We start from the raw sequence: 26,341 nt of genomic DNA on the forward strand, positions 1-26,341 counted from the left end.
CCTTGATGAAATCACATAAGGAGTTATATGGGAACGATGAGGCAAAATGATCTGTGTGATGCCCCATTCAATGCACAGAAGAACTTCATGAAGTTACCCTGGGGGAACCCCTGCGGTTCTCACCCAAGGACTTGATGAAGTGACCCTTGGGAAACCCTCGAGGTTCTGACCCAAGGGTTGATGAAGTTACCCTGGGGGAACCCTTGAGGTTCTGACCTAAGGAGAGAAGTTGGTGGTCCGTTGGAAAGACAATAACATTGTCACCGTGGCAACGTGGAGGAGAAATACAGTGAGACCTCTGACAAGATATGAAACTTGTTTTTTTATTTATGTGCCGTCAACAATGTCCCACAACCAAAATGCATAAAACGATACAATTAGTGCATGGGTGGTGTTGACCTTCATGACCTTACAAGTTTCAAGACACTGTATCTCGATCAGGTCTAAGAAGTGATGATGGCCCATCTTTGCATGGTCTCTCAACAGTGCACTCGCAAACTGCTACTGTTGAAGGTCCTTGACCTCTGACCTCACGACCTCTTCTACAGCTAAGATCAGGCAAGATGTGACAAAGCCAATCAACACAATGCACCATTCCAGAAATGTTGTCATGGTGACAAAATGCACTTCCTATTGATTGAAGAAAGTGCCACTGCACATTGAGTGCTTTAAGATATACCATGGACAGAAGAAAAGAGTTGAGAGATGAGTGAGAGAGTGAATGAAAAAGGGCCCAAAAAAAATAAAAATAGAAAAGAGGAGAATCAGTACAACAGACTCGAGTCGAAGAAAAAGGGAAATCAAAATTACTTAAATGTTATCGATAAAGAAGGTATCAACACATACTTTACTGTAGATCTGACTGATGGTAGTTCAAAGTAGTGAGCACTTAGATCTGAAGCCTATTTATTTCGTTGTCCAGTGTAGGCCTCGAGTTGAATGCATATTCCACAGGCTCCCTCTATCCTTAATGTTACCTTTATGTTCAATGTGAATGGTCACATGACTTTATCCTAAATGTTTCCTTTATGTTCAATGTGAATGGATCACATGACTTTATCCTAAATGTTACCTTTATGTTCAATGTGAATGGACCACATGACTTTATCCTAAAGGTTTTTGATATGTAAAATAACTTTTTACAAACTTTTCACCTACTTTTCCATGAAAACTACACATGATTTGGATATTTTCATGTCTGAGGAAAATCTGGGATTAAAGGTTAACGCTTGATGACTCTCAGCCTGCTATCTCTCTATATTGTTCTATATATATATTATATATATATTCTGCACATCCTGCCATTAACGGCTATCAAAAATAGACACGCAGGGACACCAAGTGAAGAAGGGGCCCTTTGGGAATCTCGATTCAAGAAGGAAAAATTATACTCCGCGGGTCTCCCTCTGTGACCTGAGGTCCAAAGGGCTGACTGGAGCAGTGAGAAAAGGACCCAAAGCAACATTACATGTCTTTAATGATCACCAGAGGCACATGGGCCTCTCACCCCGGCTCCTAAAGAAGACAAATGGATTGGGGTTGAAGAGGGCTCTTATGCAAATGGCCCGCTAAGAGGGAAACGCAAGGGTCATTCCCACTAGAGTGCAGTACTGTACGGGCTCAGCTCCCAAAGACCCACAGCGCTTAAGATCACTAAAGGCTTTGGGGGACAACTGCAGCTCACAGGGATGGTGTAAACAAAGTCTAGGAAGGCTGGGGGGGAATCTTGTCTTAAATAAATCATTTACACAAGCTGCTGCTGCTGCTGCTGCTGCTGACAATTTCAGAAATGCCAGCTACACGGCAACTCGGTTAGAACAGTGAGGACTTCAACTTTTGCGGAAATCAGCACAAGTTGAATAATATAGAATAGAATGGTTCAGAATAATGAAGCACTGTAGCTGGTCTTCCCCACACTGCATTGTTTTAAAGGTCATACCCTCATGTCTGCTTGTATTGTTATTTCTGCATATCCATGTATCATACATACAGGAGAACAAGATTACGTTTCACAAGGACCACAGTGCCACATGGAGCAAATAGCGCACAATAATATTTATATATATAGTGTTTTTGTGTATTGTATAGTCCTAGGCATATATATATATATATATATATACACATACACACACACACACACACACACTATACAACACATGACCACTGTACACATTAAACATAATTTTAACAAACATAAACATGCAGACCTGACACAGTAAGTGAGTTTAGACACTCTCTGGCAGTAGCAGCAGTAGTTCTAGCAGCAATAGCTGGTCAGGGAGGTGTGCTGGGCCTGCAAAGCACACACTATTTGTGCAGTAGGTCCTTGCTACTGCAACTGCTGCTGTTACTACCAGAACCTTTAATGTGACAGTACTGTTTTTGTGTGGCTTGATTTAGATTACAATATGTTACTTTGGTATGGTGATTATGTGTTAAGCAAAGCAAGAGTCAAACTTGTACTGTATGTGAAAAAAATGTCATTTTGCTTTTTATGCTTTTGTAATGTGATTACTTACGGACACAATGGCAGATATGATTTCAATGCCTCCAGTGGAAAGGGTGATATAAGGGATCAACTCGCTCGAAAAGCCCGCCTCCGAGAAGATTCCATTGGTGTAATACCAAATCTGTCAACAAAGGAACACATACTGTCATCCTCTGAACTCTGTCACAATGCACCATCAACAGCAGCTCAGAATACATGGAACATACTCAATATACATACTCAAAGTGTGTCATACAATGCAAAATCCTATGTATATAGTATACAGTTTACGTGCGCATGTCAGTTAGTGCTACTCTTGATTAATGGCCGTACATGAATTAGCTATGACAATGTAATAATACAGCTTTGAGGAAAAGGGGGTGGGGGGGTGGGGGGGGGGGGGGGGGTACACAGTGCAGAAGCCTCCTAGGATCAGATCTGGCAACCACAAAAAAAATGTAACTGTGGATTTTAGAGTTAAAATTTGCACGAACACATGATTTAGTGAAAAAAATAATAACTACTCCAGTCATCTTTTTTTTCAGTGCAATGGTATTGCTTTCCATCACACCACCATACATAAAGGAGATGTATATCTATTACCGATCTCCTGTCATCAACTTAATGGGACCTCCATTTCAATACACACTGTGGGGGAGAAAAAATCTCATTCGTCTGTCATTCCCTTTTCAGATCTGTATGTAAATCCATAATACCCTCTGCAAATTAAAGCCTGCATGAATCATTCAAATGCACTCACACACTTCTTACTTTACTTTCTCATCACTTCACCCCCTAATGCTCTTCCTCTTCCTCTTCGCTCTCTCTCCTCTCTCTCTCTCTCTCTCACACACACCACACACCGCACATACATACATACATACGTACATATACTCAGTAAAGAACCTGCAAGGTTGATAAATCAAAATATTTCCTCAGAAGCCCAAAATGAAAGGAAGATGAGAGTAATTGGAGCCGCCACTCGCTGGGCATTTAGAGACGGACTGGAACGTGTTTGAGATTGCCCTTCTGTCAGTTCTGGTTTGGCAGTGGCACAGGTTCGTGCCATTGATCATACTGTGATGACGACACGCAGGAGAAGGAAAACCCGAGACCCCCGCTGAGACGGTCCGTTCAAGGTGTGATGATAGAAATTGCCTTGGCAATGGTCTGTGGACCCAATTTATGCGCACTACCAGGGTTTAGGCTCAGAGCAGCACAGCTACGCTATCTCGCTAGCAGCACAGCTACGGCTATCTCGCTAGCAGCTACAGCTACGCTATCTCTTTTGGCTTAACCGCAGGCTAATGAATAGGGTGGTTGACGCTTCAGACGGTGTCAAAAAGGTGGTGGAGGTGTAGAGATAATAGGCAGTTTTTCAACAACAAACAAAACAAACAAACTAAACAAATTACAGAGACAGTATGAATGAAATGGAGATGAGGTAGGTCATGGCACAAGTAAAACCAAGCCACTCACAAGACAGCTTTTTAGAGCTCCGAGAATAGTGTTAAATCTCTGATTTTCCGATACAATTCTGAAAATTAACTGATATTTTTTTACAGACCGTGCCTGCTAGCCAATGCTCTTTCTTATGGTAAGTACTGCTCCCTCAGTGCCGTATGCAAACGGACCCCTGAACATGATCAAGGACCACTGCCAGAGCTTTGAGGAACTTGAGCCTCTAAAAGAAGCTTCTTGGAAAGTCCTGCTTGCACTGCAGCACCATGCCCTTAGAAATGTGTGTTACTGTCCAACACCACGTGGACTTTAGATGAGCAACAAATGGTTTAAATATGTATTACTAATTTATTATACGAGTAAGTAAATCTTTACCTCCAACCTGTTGCTTTTCTATATATCTATACCACGACGTGGACTGGTCTCACATAAAAAAACGTCACAAAAAGAGAAAGGATAACGGTCTGCAGAGAGCACTGAGAAACCTACACAAATCATCACAACGAGTGCAACAGTGCCAGCAAGGATGTACACCCCAAGCACCCAAACCAGCAGGGCTGGCAATGGCAGGATGCACACTTGAGATAGCTGGAGCATCCACACCGAGCCAGCAGAGCCACTTGGTGTAGGTCAAAGGGCCATGCAGAAGCAAGCTTATGCACTACAAGAATAAAATGAAAAGGGATGTAATGCATTTAACAGCAAATGGAGTTGCAAAAGACCTTTCAGATATCTAGACCATCCACATGTGCAAGCACCAATACATATCAAATAATTTTAAGTGGATCAGCATAAGCAGGTGATAAAGATTATATCCTTCCATTATTGTATGACAGGTGGCGAATTTCAGGACAGCACTGAATCAGCACTCCTTCTTACAGAAGGACAATCATTTGCTCAGGATAATAATGGCATCAGGTAAAATACCTACAGAGCTCTTAGGGATATAATTCCATAAATTCTATTCAAATAACTCAACAAGCTGACTCCAACAGCTTTGTGTATCTAGGCATTAGATATTTAATGGAAAGGCTTTCATGATTCAGCTATTTTAAATGTGAATGTTTAAAGTATTACTTTTGGTCTCTTTCTCTGTGTGTATGTAAGACTAAAGACGTTGCTATCAAAATAAAAATCATCATCATCATGAAACATCAGGCCACACTTACACATTTGTTTTTCTAGCCACACCATTTCTTTATATGGCTTTGTTTTCCAGGAGTGGGAAAAGATAAAAGTATTGGTGTGCAGACCAAGAGATGTTGAATACCAATTGATCTCAGGTTGCATTGCATTTCAAAATGGTGCCATTTTCTACAGAACATCCAGAAAGAAAACAGAAGTGAACATTAATGTGTTGTGTCAACTCCTGGGCACCTTTCACTGGCTGAGTGTTTTTTCCCGTGCCCCTCCCCAACCCCCAGTGAATTATGGGTCAGCTGGCACTCACCGCATTGAGGCCACACAGCTGGTAGCACGCCCATGGTGACTGCGGACAGTGATGACTTGCCAGCGGACGCTGCGGTCACGGAAAAGGTCGAGGGGTGACACCGGCCACAACCGTGGTCTGGGCCCGGCTCTCTGCGTGGACCTCCTCGATTTCCCGTGACACGTCCTGGCTTCCCGAGGAAAGCCTGGAACGCTGCCGCAGACAAACACACAACACACACACACACACACACACACACACACACACAAACATACAAGTCTGTTAGGTCATGGGAATACAACCAGAGATGAAAGCCATCACAGAAACAAGAACTATGTTCCAAAAAGTCCTCAAAGACTGAAAGTCCAGTAAAGGTCCTGCAATGGATTTGCACACTCTGTGTGACCTGCGCCTATGAGCCTGGTGGGAAAAAAAAGCAACAAATTTGCAGACACAAATAATTATTACATGCATAAGCTACTAGCATAAGTGTAAGCCCGTCTGTCCTGCTGCTAATATCCCCAGCGAAGGTCACTGAGTTTCAGAAGTATCTACAAAAAACCCTATCTAAACTCTGCCTACACTTCTACCAAGGGGAGGCTACACCAGCCCTCTGTTAAAATCAGGCTTTCCTGGTTGCCACCCCTACTGTTAGGCCTTCTGTCATAACCTAAGTAGAGCCAGCAGCATGAAGTTCCAGCAGTATATCGATGTCTTAATTACCAACCCCATTGCATATGTGTTCGACACGACACCTATGTCTGTCTGGAAAACAGCGAAGATTAAAGGCGCCATAATCTAATTACATTGAGGAGCACGAGGCGGGCAAGTGACAGCTTTTGTGATTGCAGTTTATGAGCAAGCAACAGAAGGAGGCCTTTCCTTTTTTTCTCGTGAAGGAACAGCATGCCTGCTGAGTGATGTGAGTTGTTTAGGATGGGTTGACAGTGAGAGAATGTGCGTGTGTGCGTGTGTGTGTGTGTGTGTGTGTGTGTGTGTGTTGGGGCGGGGGTGTATGGATCCCCCACCTGCCAGTAGCAACCGGCATCGGATGAGGGCAAGTCTCTTATCAATACTGCACAGCTGCTGAGGACAACCGTCTAGGTGGAATCCAGCGGGCAACTAAATCGACTGAGACATAAGGCTTCGGCTGTGATCCCTGCACGACTCATGAAAGGCAGATTTAGGAGTGAGGAGGGTGAAAAGATAGAAAGAGTGAAAAAAAAAAAAAAAAGAAAGCAAAAAAGGGTCCAAGAGAGTGAAAAAACAGAACAGAGACAGAAAAGGTGAGGAATAGGAGACTCGGAGAGCGGCTGTGTGTGTGTGGGTAAGTGTGATCAAGATCTCACTAGATAATGGGACAAGAAATCCCCTGAAGGTCTATCAGTGAAAGTGCTGCCTCAGACAAAAGAGAAAAAGAAAAACAGCAAAACAACTGCTGTGTGCAGACACAGTGAGATGACGACACAGACACACACGCAAGGAAGAGATACAATCCCCACTATAAGGGGCAAGATGGTGCCAAGAAGGTCCTTTTATCTGATGATGAGGATTAGCTGAATGGCACATTATGTGCCAGATAAATATTTAGTTCACGGTTTAACCTGTTCTTTTTTCAATTATATCTGGTGTGAAAAGCTTAGCCTCCTAAGAATCCTAATATTTCCGATACTGAATCCTATGTCCTTACTCCTACTCCCGTCTAACTTCATTTCCTCTGAAGTGTTTACATGGCAGGTAGTCCCATCATGAGGGACAGGTGGCTTGCTTACCAGTGAAGCCTGGATGATGGCACTAACCTGGAGCTAATTAAAAGATGCATCTGTGAATCTTCCCGAGACACACGCATTCTCACGCAACTCACGCGCGAGCCTCCAGTAGTGTCGAAAACAACAATATAATTGCCTTGGAAGTTTGTGATCATCTTCGATCACAGTGTAGTTCAGGTCAGCAGATGCAACTTATACGACCTTCCTGATGTGAAAAATTGATTTTAAGTGCATCTTCACCTAATAGCTGCAATAACTGCACTACATGGTATCTGTTACTGTGCTCTCAAGAGGCAGAGGGCAGTTTGTTAGCTGTTCATGAAAACACACAGCGATGCAGTCTCAGAGCTCCAACATCAGCACATTCAAAATAAACATCAGGCCTAAACAAGATGGCAATTTTTGCTTTCCACCGCAGTCCTTCACCGGCCGTGCAAATGACATGCATTCTAAGGCATCGCATGAACTCTTTCTGTCTGTCCTTCTGCCTCTTTTTTTCTTTCTTCTGCCTCCTGCTTTACTGCAGTGAAAACAAATTATTGTTGAATAAAAATGGCTTAATGAACTGCATCATCATCATAATGAGCCAGGATATGGACATAATTAGACCAGTCCTTTCAACACTTTAATTCAGTGACACCAAAGAGTGTGCAAGCGAGAGAGAGAGAGAGAGAGAGAGAGACTAAAAAGGACACAAGAAGTGACCTTTCATGAACAAAAGGCGATCGATCAACCAAGGAAAAAAAAAAGGCGTCCCTCTTTTTAACACCTTGCCGTGGCTATGCAAGAAAGCCTGGTTTAGAAGTTACAGACCTGATGTCCGTGCCTTGGCACGAGACATGCATTCTGTCGGCTGCAACACTTTAATTTAATCCCCTTTAAGTCACAATAAAGGCAGACCAAATTACACCAAGGCCCTCAGAGAATAGTGTATACAAAATCTCTGAGAGGGGACAAAGCCATAATTTGGCCATCTAAAAGCAGGGTGAACTACAAATATCGATGTGTTAGACAGATGGACAGATGGACCGTAATGTCATGTTTTCAAAAGATAATGTCACTAAAAGAGATGTCCTTGTGACTCAACAGGCAAGCTCAACCTCATTCTGTCACTGTGGCTCTGAAAACAAATCCACAAAATTTCAAAACTCCCAACCAAAGCGGTCGGTACCTTCTGGCCCCTTTGGAGATTTCAACAAATATGACTACTTCACAGAGGAAGTGTCTGAGCTCAGGGGCTGGTATCAATGAATTATGAAGTTACTTCAAAGGACAGAACGAGAGAGTGAGAAGGAGAGAGGCCAAACGGCTACACCCTGTTCTCTTGTGAGGGACATGTCATCAGGCAACGTTTGTGGCTGTTAACAAAAGTATGTAAGACATGATGAAGATGAAAATGATGACGAAGACGAATATGAGGTGAGGATGATGATGAAGATTATGAAGGTGACAAGACGACCCAGAACATGAAAAAGATGGCTACATTATTTGTGATTACTTAAATTGCAAATGAAAGATCAAGATTTAATTCTTCACTGTAATATCGGTGCTAACTGATGTCAAACCACATCATGGCTGGCTCCTTGACTAATTTGCCGGGAAACTCACTAATGGAATGGTGCCGATAATAGGCTCCCAAACATTATCAAATTGGTTTTCTGTCCCATTAAACACACAAGTTCAACGAGTATAAACCTCTTGATAACTGCGGCGAGTAAGTGGACTATGTTCTCTGTTCTCTTTAAATGGACCATTAAATTTGATTTTCCACCACCTTCATTTCCCTGTGCGGCTGTGTCTTTATAGTGGTAGATGTGGCATGTCTGAGGGCTTGTATTGTACATCTTGGTTCTCTCCAGTTTCATCATCAACTTCAGTCTCATTTTCTCATCTCCCTCCATACAGTAATTGTAATAATAGGAAGACATTCATAAACACACTACCTATCCCACAATATACAGAAAGCTGGACTCACAACAATGGATGCTTATGAACACCTGTGTTTTTATGTGTGTGTGTGTTAATATATGTGTGTGTGTGTGTGTGTGTGTGTGTGTGTGTGTGTGTGTGTGTGTGGCCCTCTTACCTTTCTTTGCTCTGTCCTCATCACGTCTGTGTGTGTGTGTGTGTGTGTGTGTGGCCCTCTTACCTTTCTCTGCTCTGGCCTCATCCCGTCTCTCCATCAGCAGGAAGCGGGGGCTCTCGGGCAGGAAGGGCAGCACACACAGCTGCACTACGGCCGGCACCGCCAGGAAGGCAAACAGGAAGTTCCACCTGGACTCCTGTTTCACCACAACAACCCAGACACCGCCACCACCACCAACCATAAAGCAGAAAGAGAGAGAGAGAGAGAGAGAGAGAGAGAGAGAGAGAGAGAGAGAGAGAGATCAGTCAACAAAGAGCACATGATTGGAAGAGGTCAAAATTCTATAGTATTTACCTTGGTCCCTCTTGGCATGTGTCTGTAACACTTTACTTAAACTCAGGATCCATAAATCATTATAAACACATGTATGAATGTTTATAATGTATTCATAAGGCTTCATAGCATCTGATATATTATTTGATTATTTATAATATTTTGATATAACTATTTAAATTTAAACAGAAATGACGGCACTCATAAAGCATTATTATGTTGTAGTGTAAGCCCTACACAACTATTATTATGAAAGGGTTAGGTGTGGGTGTGGGGTGTGGTTACTAGGTGGCTGTTTGTGTCCATTTTGTGCACTGGCCTAGAGGTCACCGAGGAGGCCTCCCTGGTGATGTGTGCAGTGTTGTTTTGTGTTTTGTGTGTTTGTGTGTGTGTGTGTGTGTGTGTGTATATGAGCTTGTAAGAAATGGCTGGGGGGGGGGGGGGGGGGGGGGGGGGGGTTGGTTTAGGGTTATGGTTGTTGTAAGTGTTGTCATGTTGTCCATATAAGCTTGGATGGGAGGTAACCGGGTGCCGTCCTGCAGCCTCTTACCACCAGCAACCCATTTAGATGCCCTTATAATTACCTCCATTGCCATGGTGACAGCTAATGGTGAAATGGTGCATCCAGCCATGATACCAATCTTCAATTACTTGTGTTGAAGCACAACTTAATATCCTCAAAATATGCTTTGACTAATGCTGAAAGTAACTGGATGGCTTGTACAACAGACTGTGGGGCACTGATCCAAAGGCATTAGTGAGGTCTAAAATATACTACATGGAGGTCTTTCGTTGCTGCCTGAATGCTACTACTTTCCAAACATCCAGACAATCCAGACAATCCTGCATTCTGCACAGAAGTGAAACTATTTTACTTCAAATAGGAGACCAATCTCCTTAGTACCACACTAAAGAACATCTTTCCTTTCAGAGTAAGAAGACTGCTAGATTGAAACTAGCCTATGGTCACGGCGTTCTTCTCCTTTGAAATGAATATGCCATCTGCCCGATGCCACATCCTTGGAAATCTTTCCTTTTTTCCTTACAATCACCATAAGCTTCCATAGATATCCATAGACTGCTATGAGACCAGAAAGAGTGTTGTATTCTGAGTGTGAGTGCTTTGTTTTTATTTTTTTATTTATTGAGTTGATGATTCCCTTTGAAGATGCGATTAAGGAAGCCTTTGAAAGGAAGAGGGGGTGAGTCTGGGACACCAGACACCACTGTTTAGCCATCTGGAGGTGTTGTGGGCAATGAAACACTGATTAGGAAAGGTGCCCACTTGACAACCCATGTGAAATGCACACAAAGTAGTCTTTGTTGTTGGTTGTTGGTATGTACTGGTAAGTATCAGTATGATGGTTGTAGTGTACCTGGTTGTGTTATAGTACTTTGGCTAGGTTGTTGGTTATGAGTACTTGCATAGGATAGTGAGAGGTTTGGTTGCTGTGGGAAGTCCCCAACAAGGAATTTAGTAGCACAACAAGCAACAAGTAGCACAAGGAATTTAACATCTTTTTCTGTGTATAACTCAAATAAAGTTGAGGTAAATACTGCTGAATTATAGCTGCATGAAAGGTAAGATTCAGATAAGCTTTTTATTTCATCTCTTTTTCTCAGTCTGAAAGGTAATCATAAGGAGAGGGCCATTCTAAATAGCATCTGATAGTTTTGTTGAATTGAGTTGGCTCCACTCCCAGGTCTCTGCCCGGGCTCGAGGATCGGCAAACACACACATAATTTAACGAAAAAAAGGGACGTTCTCTTTTTCACTGTCCTTACCCAAAACTACAGGTTGCACTGCGGAAGGTAATAACCTTCACACAGCAGGTCTCAATTGGCCCACCCCTGGTTAGAAACCCCCGAAAGGTATCATGGAAAGCACACAGAGGGGGCGTACCCTAACATTTACACACTGAAGGTTATCATGCTCACCCTGACACTGTGTGTGTGTTTGTGTGTGTGTGTGTGTGTGTGTGTGTGTGTGTGTATGTGTGAAATATTATTTCAAAGAAAACAAAAACTGTGACTGGAACTTTAACCGTCACCTTCAGACATACTCTCTGTTGGCTGTCTATAAACTTGCAGAACTTTGTGGCAAGTGTGTGTGGGGTTGTTTTTATTTTTTATAACCACTGAGCAGGTTGGAGCTGCGGGCTGCCTTTGTTCATTCACACTAAATGCTCTGGTGAATTCCTGCCAAAGGCCTGCCGCTGAGACAGAAGCCTCAGAATCCCTGAGGATGACATTTTACCCAAGGGAGGCCATGGCGGCTCAATCAATCCTCTGCACTCTCTGAACACACACTTTATCAACATAAAGCCAGCGTGATGCTCACGCCACATCCCACACCAGGCTGCGCCGACAGAATACAACACACCAGACAAACGAGAGAATGAGGAAGACAGACGGGGAGAGGGAGAGAGAGGGAGAGCGTGCGGGTGAGACTGAGAGAGAGACTGAGGAAGACAGACAGAGAGAGGGAGAGAGGGAGAGAGAGACTGCATGTGTGAGTGTCATCTCACTCCCTATCAGTTTTCACACTATAACTTACTCAGAGGTGACATTGGTGATCTCTTTCAGAGACCCCGGCAAATGTCTACGCTGTGTAGGCACTAACCTAACAGCTAGCCCATCTGAAGACAAATCCCCCCGTAAACCACAAGGAGAACAGCAGGAGAGGACAGACATGGTCAACACCCCACTGAATATGAAAAAAAGTTCCTGCAGCTCAACACAGACTACTTGGGGACATGTGAATTGACCTGTATTAAGTGAAGAAGCCTGTTGCCACAAGATGTTTCGAAATTTGGCATGCTGGCATACTTCACAAGATCTTCGGAATTTTGCCGTTTGTAGAGCCTGCATCAACGGGGCTAAACAAACAGCGGTGAGTGCGTCATCAGTGCGTGGCCTCTTCAGGCGAGAGCAGCCTTAGAAAACCTCGGGTCAGCTAAGGGGGTTGGGGTGGAGGTTTATTTCTTGTTTTTTATGTTGTCGATACAGGAGAGGACCAGGGTCGGTGACCTAAAACTTCTGGATCGATGATGTCAGAGGATGAGTCAGCAGCTCATGTAAGAGTGCCGACTCAGCCACGGTAGACGAGTCCACAGTCCTCAGTATTGTCGGAGTCGCGTGTTATTACACAGAAATACACACACTCAAACACACATTTACTTATACTCGAACAGAGATGCAGAAGAGAAAGAGAGCAGAGAGACAGAGAGGGAGAGAAATAAAGAAAAAAGTTGACTATCTACAGTATGTCTATGTTATACTTGGGCTTGGGCTTTGTCTCTGTGGGGATTCATAATCAGTCCAGCCACTGTGATGCCATTCAGAGCAAGAAAAAGGATCTCAACTCTCCTAATCTCCTTACATAAGAGCCCCTCGCTCGTCTCTCTTCTTTCAATACATCTTTTCAGTGTTTCACTCATCATCCTCTGGCTCTCTGCCTCTGTGCTTGAGCGAGCAAAGACCCAGGGTGGAATCTCTTCAGTCCCTCCCCAGGGTGGAATCTCTTCAGTGTCCCTCCCCAGGGTGGAATCTCTTCAGTGTCCCTCCTCAGGGTGGAATCTCTTTGGTGTCCCTCCCCGGGGTGGAAATCTCTTCTGTGTCCCTCCCCAGACATGAACACGAGTGGCTTGGCAGTCATTGCCTCCACATCCGACGACTCTCAGCAAGCTGGTCGTTTTTTTTTTTTTTTTTTTTTAAACCTCGGTCTTGTGGCCTGCATGCATCCACTGCATGGGAATGTGAACCAAAGAAGAGGAAGAAGGAGGAAGCCAGTCCTGGTACCAATGCAAATATGTGCTCCAGGAACAAAATGCCAGGCCTGTGCTAGACACGAATGGTCTAGAATGATGATGATTTGAATCTGCATTAAAAGCACAAGCGAGTTTATCAGGCTCAAGGAGTCTCCAGCAGGGTGGACTCTGCTGAAAAACAAATGTGCAAATATATTCTGGGTGCTGATGAGCTGGATAGACCTGCCAAGAAGCTGAAATAATGGAGGATAATGTGGAGGAGATTTGCTAGCAAGCAGTGCCACCTCGATGCAATGCACCATCAGAAGTTATTCAATAATGCAGCAGGCAGAGTATTCTGTCGTAAAACTGGAAAAGCCATGGCAGGCGTGGAGTGATGAGGAGTTATTTATAGAGAAATAAAAAAGAACCCCTGAAAAGAACTGCCTTGAGTTTAAACCAATAGGTGACTCAGTGCTGTATCCCAGTCAAGGCAATGAGCCAAGGGATCAGAGTACAACCCCAAGAACCATTGTACAGCTACTGCAAAGCTAGTGAACCTCTGCCACAGAAAGTTATACAATCAGTCTGGCACTGTAACATCGTTTGTGTGTTCAGCCTGATAAAGTGGCCATTCACAAGCTCAGTTTAATTACATCCTTATTCCCTGGCCACTGAGCTGAGAGATTCTCTACAGGAGTATTTGTAAAGTGTCTTTTTCCATCCCGGGGCTTCAGGGAAACCTCCAGCTCACGGCTGAACCACCCGATGCCCCTTAATTGGCAATCAACGTAGATGTCCTTTAAGAGCGCTGCAGAGGAGGAAGAGGAGGAAGAGAGGAGGAGGAGGAGGTGGAGGAGGAGAAGAGAGGAGGAGGAGGAGGAAGAGAGGGGGAGGAGGAAAGGGCACACTCATCACCCTCAGGACAGTGTCGTCTCCTGTCCATTTGTCATAGGCAGAGCGTCAGGAGATGCCCAGAGCATTATTTATGGTTACAATGTCCCAGGGTGGTCCTCAACACACATTAAGAACAAATATAACTAAAAACAAAATTTGAGGGGGCACTGTGGCGCGAGCCAATAAGACCCCCATTTACGGGCTACAATGCCCGCGGGGACACAGGTTCGATTCCGGCCTGCTGTCGTTTCCCGGTCCTCGCCCCGCCTCTTCACTCCTCCTCACTTCCTGTCCAAAATATTTCACTGTCCTATCCAAATAAAGGCTAAAAAGCCCATAAATAAATCTTCAAAAAAAAATAATAATAAAATTGATTGATCATTGTGTTCCAATTCAGTTCCCTCCCTGGTGCTGCTTAATTTAAAATATGCTGATGAGTACAGAAACCCTTTAATGATAACCTTGATCTGGGTTGGATAAAGAGAATGAATTAACAAATGAACATTAATAAATTGGACTGATAATAGCATGCAGTACACTAACATACTGTTAGCGCAGCAGGCCCCATTGATCTTAATTTGACATCAACAGTGATCATAAATCACTGCAATCGCAACTCAAGGCTCAATGAAGTGGCTAACTCAAAGCTAACTACAGTTCATCTCGGGACTACCCAAATATAGAAAATACTTCCGCTGAAGTAAATGTGGTAGAGGAGAAATGACGAGGATGCAGGAGAGTCACTGCAATCAGAGCGGTAGCTACGTGAAGCAAATATAAATGTAAGAGTAGCACGATTGCGATGGAGTGTGGTGTACAAGATTTGAATTTCCTGGAGGGCGTATTTGTGCTGTCGTGTGCCGTCACAAACATTACGTGTGTGCTAGGCCACTACAGCGAAACCTTCTCAGAGCACCCCGCAGAGATGCCCCTCCAACATGTTGGGTATTACGTAAACATAAAGTTACAAAGTTCAATACTCAAACACAAACAATGCGCAAGAAGACTGAGCTGTATGCAAACATCATACTCAGTGTAGGCACCAAAAATGATTCACAATTTATACATTCATGTGAATGGGAGGTATGGTTAGTATAGATGGGGCAAAGAAGTGTAGAGCTAGTATATGACAGAACAAGCCTGGCGATAGGGGTAGCAGAAGCTTGCTACTGAAATCAATGCTTTCTTTCCACATACCATCCACATGGAAAGTAAAGCACAAATGGAAACTCAAGGCAGCCTGGTAAGGTCAGGCCAGCACAGCCTCCTGATTGAATTCAATTGTGTCATATTAATCCTTTCAGGGTAGCAACTCTGAAGAGGGTCAAGCGGTGAAGGAATGAATTTACCTTGCTGCTGAATGAAGAAAGAAAACTAGACAGAAACGTGATTCAGAAGAAGAGTTCCTTAATTAAAGCTTTTTTGACATGGTCCCTATTATCCCATTATTTATCATCAACTTCAGCTGTGAAGACTGGGGCGTATAGAAGTGCATAGGTGGTCAGGCAGTAATAGCAATCTGGGCTACCATCTGTGCAGACTGAAGAAGCTGAAAACAGGTCTCTCCTGCAAGATTGCACTTCAGTCTGTTGCGCTTTCGAATCTTTGAGGTGTACAGTCGCGGTCTCAGGACTACAGAAAGTCGATCATCACATGTATTGCTTCATGTAATAAACACCAGTGTGCACAGTCCACCAGTGACCTTCAGAAACGAGGGCCTATTCCAAATGTCATTGTGTTGCATTACAAAGGGACTAGGCTGACGTGCTGAATGACAGTATGAAGGATTGACCAAGACCTTTACAGCCATGTAAGTGTCGGTTTTAAAGGGATTGGAGAATTTCATGGGGGTAATCTCTGAGTCGAGTGATGTAAAGCTCATTCACACATGTGCACATGACCACTCAGACTCACTCACACACACACACACACACACACACACACACACACACACAGTATGTGCGCCCACACACATAAACACACCTAAATATGCAAATTGAATGTTCACGCTTGTCAGGACCTGTCTTCCTCATATCTGGAATTTTTTTTCTTTTTTTTAAACGAAAAAAAAATAAAACTTTCATATAGAAATGTACAGACACACTCATGCACACGCACACCTACACACAACCCATTCAAGAGGTCCTGTTTATTAAGTTAATGAATTTCTGCCGTGTGTAGTCCAAGGGCTATTCAGTAGCAGGCACTGGGGGTGGGTGAACGTTAGCGAGCTCCCCCTGATCTTGGTTTGGCAAACTGATAAAAACCCAATCCAATTAGGAGACAATGGGCAGCACCGCAGAATCATTAATCTCTTAAACACACATTGATCGACTCTCCCCTGGTACAGAAGCCCAATGAAAAACCACCGCGTGCCTACAACCAACACCCCCGCTCCACGGTAGTCACACAGTGCGTAACTCAATAAGAGAGAAAACCTATTTCAGTATTTAAAGAGCACGGAGAAGGAAAGGGAGAGGAGGAATGCAACGCTCCAAGAAAAAGGAGAAAAAGTGAGCGCCGGGAATGTTCCATTTCCTTGTTTCCGTGGCAGCAGTGGAGTCATTTAGACTCACAGTGAAGTTGGGCATCGCCTCATTATATGTCAACAGAGAGGGAGAGAATCTGTGAATCTCCTCGGGTAGTCGCGGGGCAGGAGATGTGAAAAGTGCGAGGAAGAAGAGCGCGGAGTTCCGTCTGTACGACTCCTCTCTCCTATTTCCAATTCTACCCTTCAACGCCCTCCAATCCCGCACAAGGATCTTTATTAATACTGCAAGAGGCAGCCGGCTGTGATGCACAAAATGATGAGAAGGAGAAGAGAGAAAGGTATAAAATGGAGCTGTGAAGATGAAACTTTCACCCTTTGGTGATCTCGTTTAAAATAATAGGGGCAGAAGAGCATGAAGGATATACTTCACTGCCTACCTGAGAGTCTTGCTGAGATCAGAGGCTTGCTTGATGAAATGACAGCTCCAGTCATGTTTTGATAGTACATGTATACTACTCACCAGTCTGACATTCCTGACAACAGGAAATATAATAGTGTATTTATTTAGTATAATATGCATCAGATAGATAGATATGAACTATAGAAATTAAATTGGTCCTATAAGGTGCAATACTAAGCAAAACGCATCTTTCATAAGAGGACATGATAAGCTGGGGAGATGAAATGAGGTTTCAATCAAGGGGAATGTTCTGAGGTTCTGAGAGGAGGAGAAACAGGAAATAAAAAAAAATTGTGCTTTGATGTGATCTGTAGTAGGAAGAGAACCGCCTGTCACATTCACTATCCTACCTTCCCCACCATCAGCTTTCATAGAAGTCATCCACCTTCAAACCACAAAACTCCCTCTAACCACACACACGCACGCACGCACGCACGCACACACACACACACACACACACACACACGAACACACACACACAATGTCACATTTCTTCATCAATTTATTATTCTTTGATCTCTAGGAGGAAATATATCAGCAGATTGCCCAAGACTACTCCCTTCCATTTCCCCCTGACCATTTCTCTTCCTCTCCTTTTCCCCTTCGGAGGCTAGTCCTGGCATTTGATTAACCTGTGCAATCTGCTGGGAATTTAGTTGGAAGAGGGAAGGTTTCTGGGCTACAGTGTGGCAACTAGGGGTGTAAAAAAAAACGATACGTATCGATATCCGTTTTTAGCGTGTAAAGATACGACTACATCGATGCGTGAAGTCCTGTATCGGTATTAAAATGGCATAAACCGGTCTTTGCCTGATTTAAAAGTTATGAACCGGTTCACAAGCGTTTGTCATCATTTCCCAGGAGTGAAAATTGGCTGCCCTGCTATAGGACAGGGACAAGGACTAGGTCTTACTGCTAAATATGTTACGCCCTGGGTTAGCGACTAAAGGAAATGTCATACATGCAGACTCACACAGGCATATCCACATACACACAGACACACATACACACAATACATCTGTTAAAACATTTTCTTGATTTAGTCAAATCTGATGCAAAATTGTGCTTTCTGAGCCTTTAACTCCAACAGAAGAGAATGAGACTGAAATACTCTGTTAGTGTTTGTGTTTGTGTTTGTGTGTGTGTGTGTGTGTGTGTGTGTGTGTGTGCGTAGGTGTGTGTGTGTGTGTGTGTGTGTGTGTGTGTGTGTGTGTGTGTGTGAGTGTTGTACCGACCCTAACAGCAAAGCAAAACGTTTTTTTGACAAAGATCCCAAACACATGTAATGTGTCTCCCAAATGTCACCAAAACTGCTGCAGACTCTGCAGACAGTTCCACAGTGATTCAGCCTTGCCAGGGCAGTAATAGATGCAGACACACACACACACACACACACACGAGAGAAATGTCACATTTCTTCATCAATTTATTATTCTTTGATCTCTAGGAGGAAATATATCAGCAGATTGCCCAAGACTACTCCCTTCCATTTCCCCCTGACCATTTCTCTTCCTCTCCTTTTCCCCTTCGGAGGCTAGTCCTGGCATTTGATTAACCTGTGCAATCTGCTGGGAATTTAGTTGGAAGAGGGAAGGTTTCTGGGCTACAGTGTGGCAACACATACAATCCTGTGTGTGTGTGTGTGTGTGTGTGTGTGTGTGTGTGTGTGTGTGTGTGTGTGTGTGTGTGGTGTGTGTGTGTGTGTGTGTGTGTGTGTGTGGTGTTGTGTGTGTGTGTGTGTGTGTGTGTGTTTGAGACTGAGGTGCACCTTTATCCTTCACCGTGTAAAAATGGGGAATATTCAAAGTGCCTTCTTTGAAAGGTTGCCACCTTTATCCCAGGAGGGGAAAATTGGCTGCCCTGCTATAGGAACAGGACAAGGACTAGGTCTTACTGCTAAATATGTTACTCCCTGGGTCAGCGACTAAAGGAAATGTCATAGATGCAGACTCACACAGCATATCCATGTATACACATACACCACATACACACAGACACAATAAATCTGTCACACAAAAACATTTTCTTGATTTATCAAATCTTGATGCAAAATTGTGCTTTCTGAGCCTTTAACTCCAACAGAAGAGAATGGGGACTGAAATACTCTGTTAGTGTGTGTGTGTGTGTGTGTGTTGTGTGTGTTGTACCGACCCTAACAGTGATCCAGAAACCAAAGCAAAAAAAACATTTTTGACAGAAAAGATCACAAACACATGCAATGTGTCTCCCAAATGTCACCAAAACAGCTGCAGACTCTGCCGACAGCTCCACAGTGATTCAGCCTTTGCCAGGGCAGTAAGCACAACCTCAGCTTTGTCACCAGTGCACCATTAAAAGTTTAGTTGGTTCTCTGTCACACATTGAAGACTAATATACTATGTATTTCGTTGTATGCGAATACAATGACAATAAAGGCTTTTCCATTCTATTTTCTATTACTAACTCGTCTTTGGTGCATGGCCACAGTTTGACATAATCATCTCCCAAGGCAACTAAGGATCTGTAAGATATCCACTTGACCAAAAGAAGACCAAGAAGATCCATTGACGAGTTGAACATGTGCCCTTTAACAGTGAATACAGCAGGTGAAACCTTGGGCAAGGAAATAACTAGCTAACTGTTTTATGAACATCCTTGCTCATCTGTGTTAGAATGTGATATATCTGTAGAGATCGTATTTTGTGTCTTTGCCATTTTATATGAGATTTGGAGCTGCAGAGGCCACAAGCTGCCGTGACATAGGAGGTGACCAGTGATTTATGAATCCCCCATGAGTAGGAAATGGCTGACAGTCCACAGTCTACTTCTACTTCTTTGATAAATGTCACCGAGACCCAAGAACTATCTCCTGCCACCCAGCAAGCCACCTCCAAATGGACTCGGTGACAGATATAAAGCAATGAACTTTAAAAGTCAATCTGCTGTGCACACAAAAAATGTAATAGCTTATTGTAATTAGATAACACATAGAAAGATTATTTCAACATCGAGTTTGGCATGTTTGTAGACAGTTAGGTGTAGGTGGTGGAGGTGTGAGATCATTTAAACCAGAATTTATGGAGGATATTGAGGAGGTGTTATTTTAAAAACACTTATACTTTTTTGTGTTTTTATCATGGATTTCAGGTGTCCTGACACTCAAGGTCCAGCAGTGAATCATCCTGTCATTCAACTCTCTCTCTTTCTCTCTCTCTCTCTCTTTCCAAAGGAAAACTTTCCAAAAGAAGTGTGTCTGAACAGAATACCTTTGAGATAAATGATCAGGTTATGTGGCATGCCCCACATACTGTATATGCTTCAAGGCCTTTTGTAATCATTATTTGTTGAAAAAAATTAAAAAAAAGGACATATAGTATTTTCTTGGCATACTGGTTATGATAAATGTCAAACAAGATTCATTATTGTGCAAGAAAAAAATGAATTTTGAATGATGACCAGAATATATTCTATACTTGTGTTAATTATGCCCATGCATCACCCAGTAAAAACTTGAGGTCTACACTAGACTACACTAAAAATCAGTCAAGTCCAGTCAATTTATACTCACTTGTGACAGAATGGAAACAGAATGACAAACAGTTGCAGAGGAAAAGAACGTCTAAAGTCATGGAAGACAGAAGGATCTGTGGCTAAATCTATACGGCCCTTCAAGAGCACAGTAACAGCCCCTACCGCAGACTGATAGCCTTGAATGACTACTCTTGTCAAAAGCATTTCACTGTTGCACACATTAGGTGAAGTTTTGTTGTTTTGTTGTATGTTTTAGAGATGGGTAGGAGGACGGGTTATAAGGTAGAGCATTACGAAGACTCCACATGAATTGCTAAAAAGAGATTAGCGACGACTCTGGCGTTGTGTGAGCCACCACAGCCTGCCAAATGCCCTTCAGAGAGTCAACTTCTCCAACACACTGCCATGGCCTGCTAATGAAGTGTCAGATCAATTATGCAGGGAGACAGAGATGGAGCATTTACTTACAGAGGGAAGAGATTACCAGGGGAATGTGCCCACACACACACACACACACTCACACACACATACACACACACACACGCACGCACGCGCATGGGCATGTCAAACACCTACACCTGCGGACTGCCGTGAAGGAGCACGTGTAGAGAAAATGGATGGTCCTGTGTGGAGGCATCCCACTGAGCCGTTGGCCTGGTGCAAAAAGGCACCGCAGGATTATGACCGTTATTAATGACACCCGTGGGGATTTCCTGTAGGCCAAACACCCGAGGCAAGCCTGTCAGGGACTGACATTTCCAAACTGGGAACAAAAAGGGCACGGGCATCCCGTTAGAGTTTGCCTAAGGAGATTAAAAGAGAATTCCAAAATCAAAAGGGAAGCCTGTTGGGCAAATGATGGCCAGGATGGGCAGGGGGAAGGTGCCACTTCCCCCATGATTTCACAGATCGAATCTCTTATTGTACACTGACAGTGACAAATATGCCCTGGCATCTTCACATTGGCCATCTTCACAAGGCCCAGATTCACTTACAGGTGCGGAATATGACAGCATCCTGTATGTGGGCCACGCTAGTCAGCACAGGGAGTGACACCACTGTTTTCCCTATAACTTATGTATGAGCTCAGACCGAAACACAGGACCTACAAGGACTGTCTTACATAAGTTATTGGTTGAATTAAAAATAGCCCCCAGTGTCCCTTCCAGGAAGCAGCACAGTGGTCAGACACATGCATTGCGCTTGACATATAGAGAGTTACGATACGAACGTTACGATCAGGCGGTGTATGAAAAGGCACCCTCACTGAGACACAATGCAATCCCATTCATTGGATGCAGAGCCAAGCACTGTCCCATTTCTAACAGGGAAAAAAAACAAATAATTGTGTTTTGGGCAGTCTGATGAATCTCAGATGCTATATCTATGGAATTGAAGACTCCAGAGTAAAGGATTAAACCTGCAACAGTTAATAGAACTGTAATATCTTATGTGACAGGCAATGTAGAGTGGCATTTAATTTTACATTTGATAGATATTAGTACATGTTCCTGCCTTTTAAAACCAGACCGTGGATAGTGTAGTAAATATTTTAAAAATGCCTAGTGCAGTAGGCAACATTATTTCCTGTCAGAGACACACAGGAGTGGTTGTGTACAATCTGATGAGTAACAGGTCTTCCACAATTTCAACAGACTTGGGATTGAGATCTACTGAGCAAAATCCATCTACGCTATCTTCAAACACTGCACAAACCACGAGACCAACAACACACATTAGTGGTGTGTGACAGAAACCTACATTGAACACTGTTTGCTCTGATAAATTCCCAGCAGGTTTTATCACATTGCTCAGAAGTTGATTTGGGCAGAGGACACAACCCCGTTGACTGAATATTATGCGGCACAAAAGGGGGGAAATCTCGCAGTGTGCACAGTGTGAAGTGCTAACAGTGTGTGATGGAATACGAGAAGGAGGTTTGTGTGGTGGGAGAGAGAGAGGGGGAGGGGGGGGTGGGGGGTTGCCTCCCCAGGGAGAGTGCATTTGTTGAGCTTTGGCATCTCTGTCTCTCACTCTGTGATGAATCACAAGAAGATGGAAGAAAAAAGAGGATGGGGGTGAGGTGGGGTAGGGTGGGTGTGGGGAGTGGTGCAGAGAGCTAGGTGGATCAGGATGTGTTAAGAAGCAGGGGAGGTAAAGACCCATTTCAGGACAGATAAATAAAAGCCTGTGGAGGCCTGGAGCCTGACGTCTGGGCCTCGTTAAGAAGATAGAGGAAGAGATGACACAGAGTGGGGAGGCGGAAGGACAAACGACCAACCCAGTGCTTCAATGCAATGTCTAGGGCTAGTGTGAACCAAGTGAGAGATGAGAGGGTTGAGTGTAACAAGACAACACATAGAGAAAAGGTGAGAGACAGTGTGATATTCACAGGGAGTAATGGTGTGAGGCCTCACCTCGCCGAAGATCTGCGGCAGTCCCAGCACCTGGCCGGTGAAGACTCCCAGGCAGATGAAGATGGAGTTGAACTGGCCGATGGAGCCGCGGATCTGGCGCGGGGAGATCTCACCCAAGTACATGGGGAGCGCACTCAGGGCAATCCCTGGGTGAAAATGGAAAAAACATATAGGTCAGCCTCCACTCTGTGCCGACCTTTTTGCTTTCTAGAGAGACCTCAGAAATAGGAAAGCAGTTGGGTGTCTGTATCCTGAAATGTCAGGGCATGAATGTTCATATTGAAACATATGGAATTATGAGTTGCTTATTCAATTGAGTTACAGAAATCACTTTTCCCATGAGTGCATTCACTGTAATAGGCTGTAAGAGCAATAGATTTGGCCCAAGTAGTGCTGTCTTGACTGTCTGTATTTGCTAATTTCTTTTTCATTGGGTGCATTGATTTTTTTTTAGTTGTGGCCATGTGCATCAGTGGGACACAAATTACAAGTGCAACCAAGACCATGAATGGAGCCGTGAGCCGTGAGCCGTGAGCCGTGAGCCGTGAGTCGTGAGTCGTGAGCCGTGAGCCGTGAGCCGTGAACTGAGCAATCAGGGAAGAAGGGCCTTGGTAAGAAAGGTGACCGAGAACCTGAGGATCACCCTGAGATCCTGTGTGGAGAGGGGAGAAACTTCCAGAAGGACAACCCTCACTGCAACACTCCACTGATCTGGGCTTTATGGCATAGTGGCCAGATGGAAACAAAGTTTTCTGGTCTGACGAATCCAAGATTGAACAGTTTGGCCTCAATTCTAAGAGTCATGTCTGGAGGAAACCAGGCACCACTCATCACCTGCCCAATCTATCCCAACAATCCAGGTGTGCAAAGCTTGTTGTGTTATACCCAAGAAGGCTCGAGGCTGTAATCGCTGCCAGAGGTGCTTCAACTTAGTACTGAGTAAAGGATCTGAATCCTTGTCAATGTGATATTTCAGTTTTTCCTTTCTAAAAATTCTAATCCTGTTTTCGCTTTGTCATTATGGAGTATTGCGTGTAAATTCATGAGGGGGAAATTCCACACCAGTTGCGTTGCATGTGTGTGACTGTCGCTGAACTTCTTGATATTCATTTCGGCCACCATGTTAAACAGGTAGAGCCGCCACTGCCTGCGTGAGACGTGTGTCTCAGGCACGGCGCGGGCCCGACTGCAGCAGCATCTACAGTTCCTTATCGCAGTTCACTGCGATATAACACAATGGTACATGACGTAATGTCATGGCTACAAATCGAAGCATTTATCTATTCACGCCTGAAAGGCCGCGAGATCTGTCAGCGCGCGCTCCTGGCCCCGCCTGCCAGGAGTACTATAATACCATTACGCACGCCCAGATCTGCCTCTTTTGAAACTTCGCAAGACGGAGTGAACATCTCTGAGTATATCTCAAACGCTTACCACAGTCAAAAGAGTTTTGTGTGCTTTCGCTCTCTACGGGTTGGTGAGTTATCGGGTTCCTTAACCCTCACTAGCTCAGGGCGCCACGAAATTCATTGGCTTAATTCATTGGCTTAATTTCATTTTGAAAGTAGTTGCTGCTATCCTTGCTGCCTGGCTGGCTAAGTCTCTGACTAGCCTGCTAGCTTGCTAACAACGTGTTCGTTGCAGATAGTGTGCTTGTGTTTTAACATTCTTCTCTACTTTCAGATTGACAAAAGATGGCCAGACACTACCCCGACTGCGGTCACGTCCGTCCCAAGGGCGACCGCCACCGTCGGTGCGTGACCTGCCTAGGCAGGGACCACGCGGAGGGCGCCTTCTCAGGCGAAGCCCCTGTCTGTACCATCTGTGCTAGCCTCCCGCTAGCTAAGGCTACCAGGCGCCTTGCGTTCTGGAAGCGCAAAGACGCCGAGGAGGCGGCACTAGTTCCATCCGGGGCTGACGCCCCCGTAGGAATGAGTGCGTCTTCAGCCTTGGACTTGGTGAGCGTGAGCAGTCGCCCTGCGGCGGCAGCTCCGCTCCCGGGTCTCTCCCCGTCTCCGCCGCCTGTCAGCCCTGGAGGAGGAGCTTCAACCAAGCGGTGTCCAGGCAATCCCCCACGATGCGCTCGAGCTGGACACCAGCCTGGATGATGATAGTCTGCTAGACTTCTCCGATGGGCACAGCTCAATCGTGGAAGCAATGCAGACGAGCCATGACGTCAGGTTGCGGGTGGAGACACCTCCTACCTCGTCTCGGCTCCTGGGCCAGCAGCTCCACGAGGTTGCGCTGAGAGCAGCCAGCTGCCTCAGGCTCCCTCTCCCTCCCCCTCCCAGTGTGCGGTCCTCGCTGCTGGACGGGGAGTTCTATGCTGGCCCCGCCACGTCAGTTCCCTCCAGCATCCCCTTCTTTGAGGAGGTGCACGAGGAACTGCAGGCGACATGGGCGATACCCTACTCGGGCCGAGCCCCGGTGCCGGGGTTCGCGCCCTACATGCAGCTCCACATGGCTAAGGAGAGGAGCTACCTCTCCTTTCCTCAGGTGGAGGATGCAGTAGCGGGCTACCTCTCGCCCGCATCCCCCACGATGCGTCTCGGCCAGAAGCCTCTCCTGCCCACGCGGGTGGGCAGACACCAGGCTCAGCTGGCAGAGAAGTCCTACTTGGCTGCAGGGCAGGCTGCCTGCACGACCAATACGGCTGCATTGCTACAGCGCTACCAGGCAAAGCTCCTGACTGAGCTTGCCTTGTCGCTGGGGGAAGATCACCCGTCTGTGGCAGAACTCCGTCGCGCGACGGATCTGTCGCTCAGACTAACTCGGTGCACGGCACAGGCACTGGGGGGGTGATGGTACCGCGGTGGCTACCCAGAGGTCTCTGTGGCTATCACTGGCTAAGCTGTCAGACAGAGAAAAAGCACCACTCCTCGACGCCCCGGTCTCTGTCCAGGGCGCCTTCGGGGAAGCAGTGGTCACAATGGCTGCCAAGTTCGAAGAACAGCAGAAGAGCAGAGAGGTATTCCAGGCTTGGATGCCTCGCTCTAGTGGCGCGGGTGAGACGTCCTCCTCAGGACACACCACACCCGCACCGGGCCGGAAGAGAAGCGGGTAACGCTCGCCAGCGCCTCCAGCAAAGGTATCCACCGGGCGAGGCTGGCAGAGACATCCCTTCCGCCCTCCAGCGCAGCCTGCAGCACAACAACCAGCTGCGTGCCCTGCCCAGGGCGCAGCCCAGGCTCCGCGGCAGCACTCCGCTCGCCGCGGGCGAGGCAGAGGGAGACCTCAGGCTCCCTGACCGT

The 26,341-nt window shown here is 45.2% G+C and overlaps 1 protein-coding gene across 1 annotated transcript in view; it reads right to left on the minus strand.

Annotated features, from left to right (window-relative positions):
- slc2a9l2 (solute carrier family 2 member 9, like 2) overlaps positions 1-24,200 on the minus strand; it is an 87,818-nt gene extending 63,618 nt beyond the window's left edge. Inside the window, 8 exon segments of the mRNA XM_031558030.1 lie at positions 2,520-2,630; positions 5,400-5,441; positions 5,444-5,500; positions 5,502-5,567; positions 5,569-5,591; positions 9,297-9,429; positions 23,091-23,236; positions 24,176-24,200. Coding sequence (XP_031413890.1) covers positions 2,520-2,630; positions 5,400-5,441; positions 5,444-5,500; positions 5,502-5,567; positions 5,569-5,591; positions 9,297-9,429; positions 23,091-23,236; positions 24,176-24,200 — 603 coding nt within the window.
- Between the last annotated feature and the right edge of the window lie 2,141 nt (positions 24,201-26,341).

The sequence above is a fragment of the Clupea harengus genome, chromosome 20 (genome assembly GCF_900700415.2).
Source record: "Clupea harengus chromosome 20, Ch_v2.0.2, whole genome shotgun sequence".
NCBI classification, from domain to species: Eukaryota; Metazoa; Chordata; class Actinopteri; order Clupeiformes; family Clupeidae; genus Clupea; species Clupea harengus.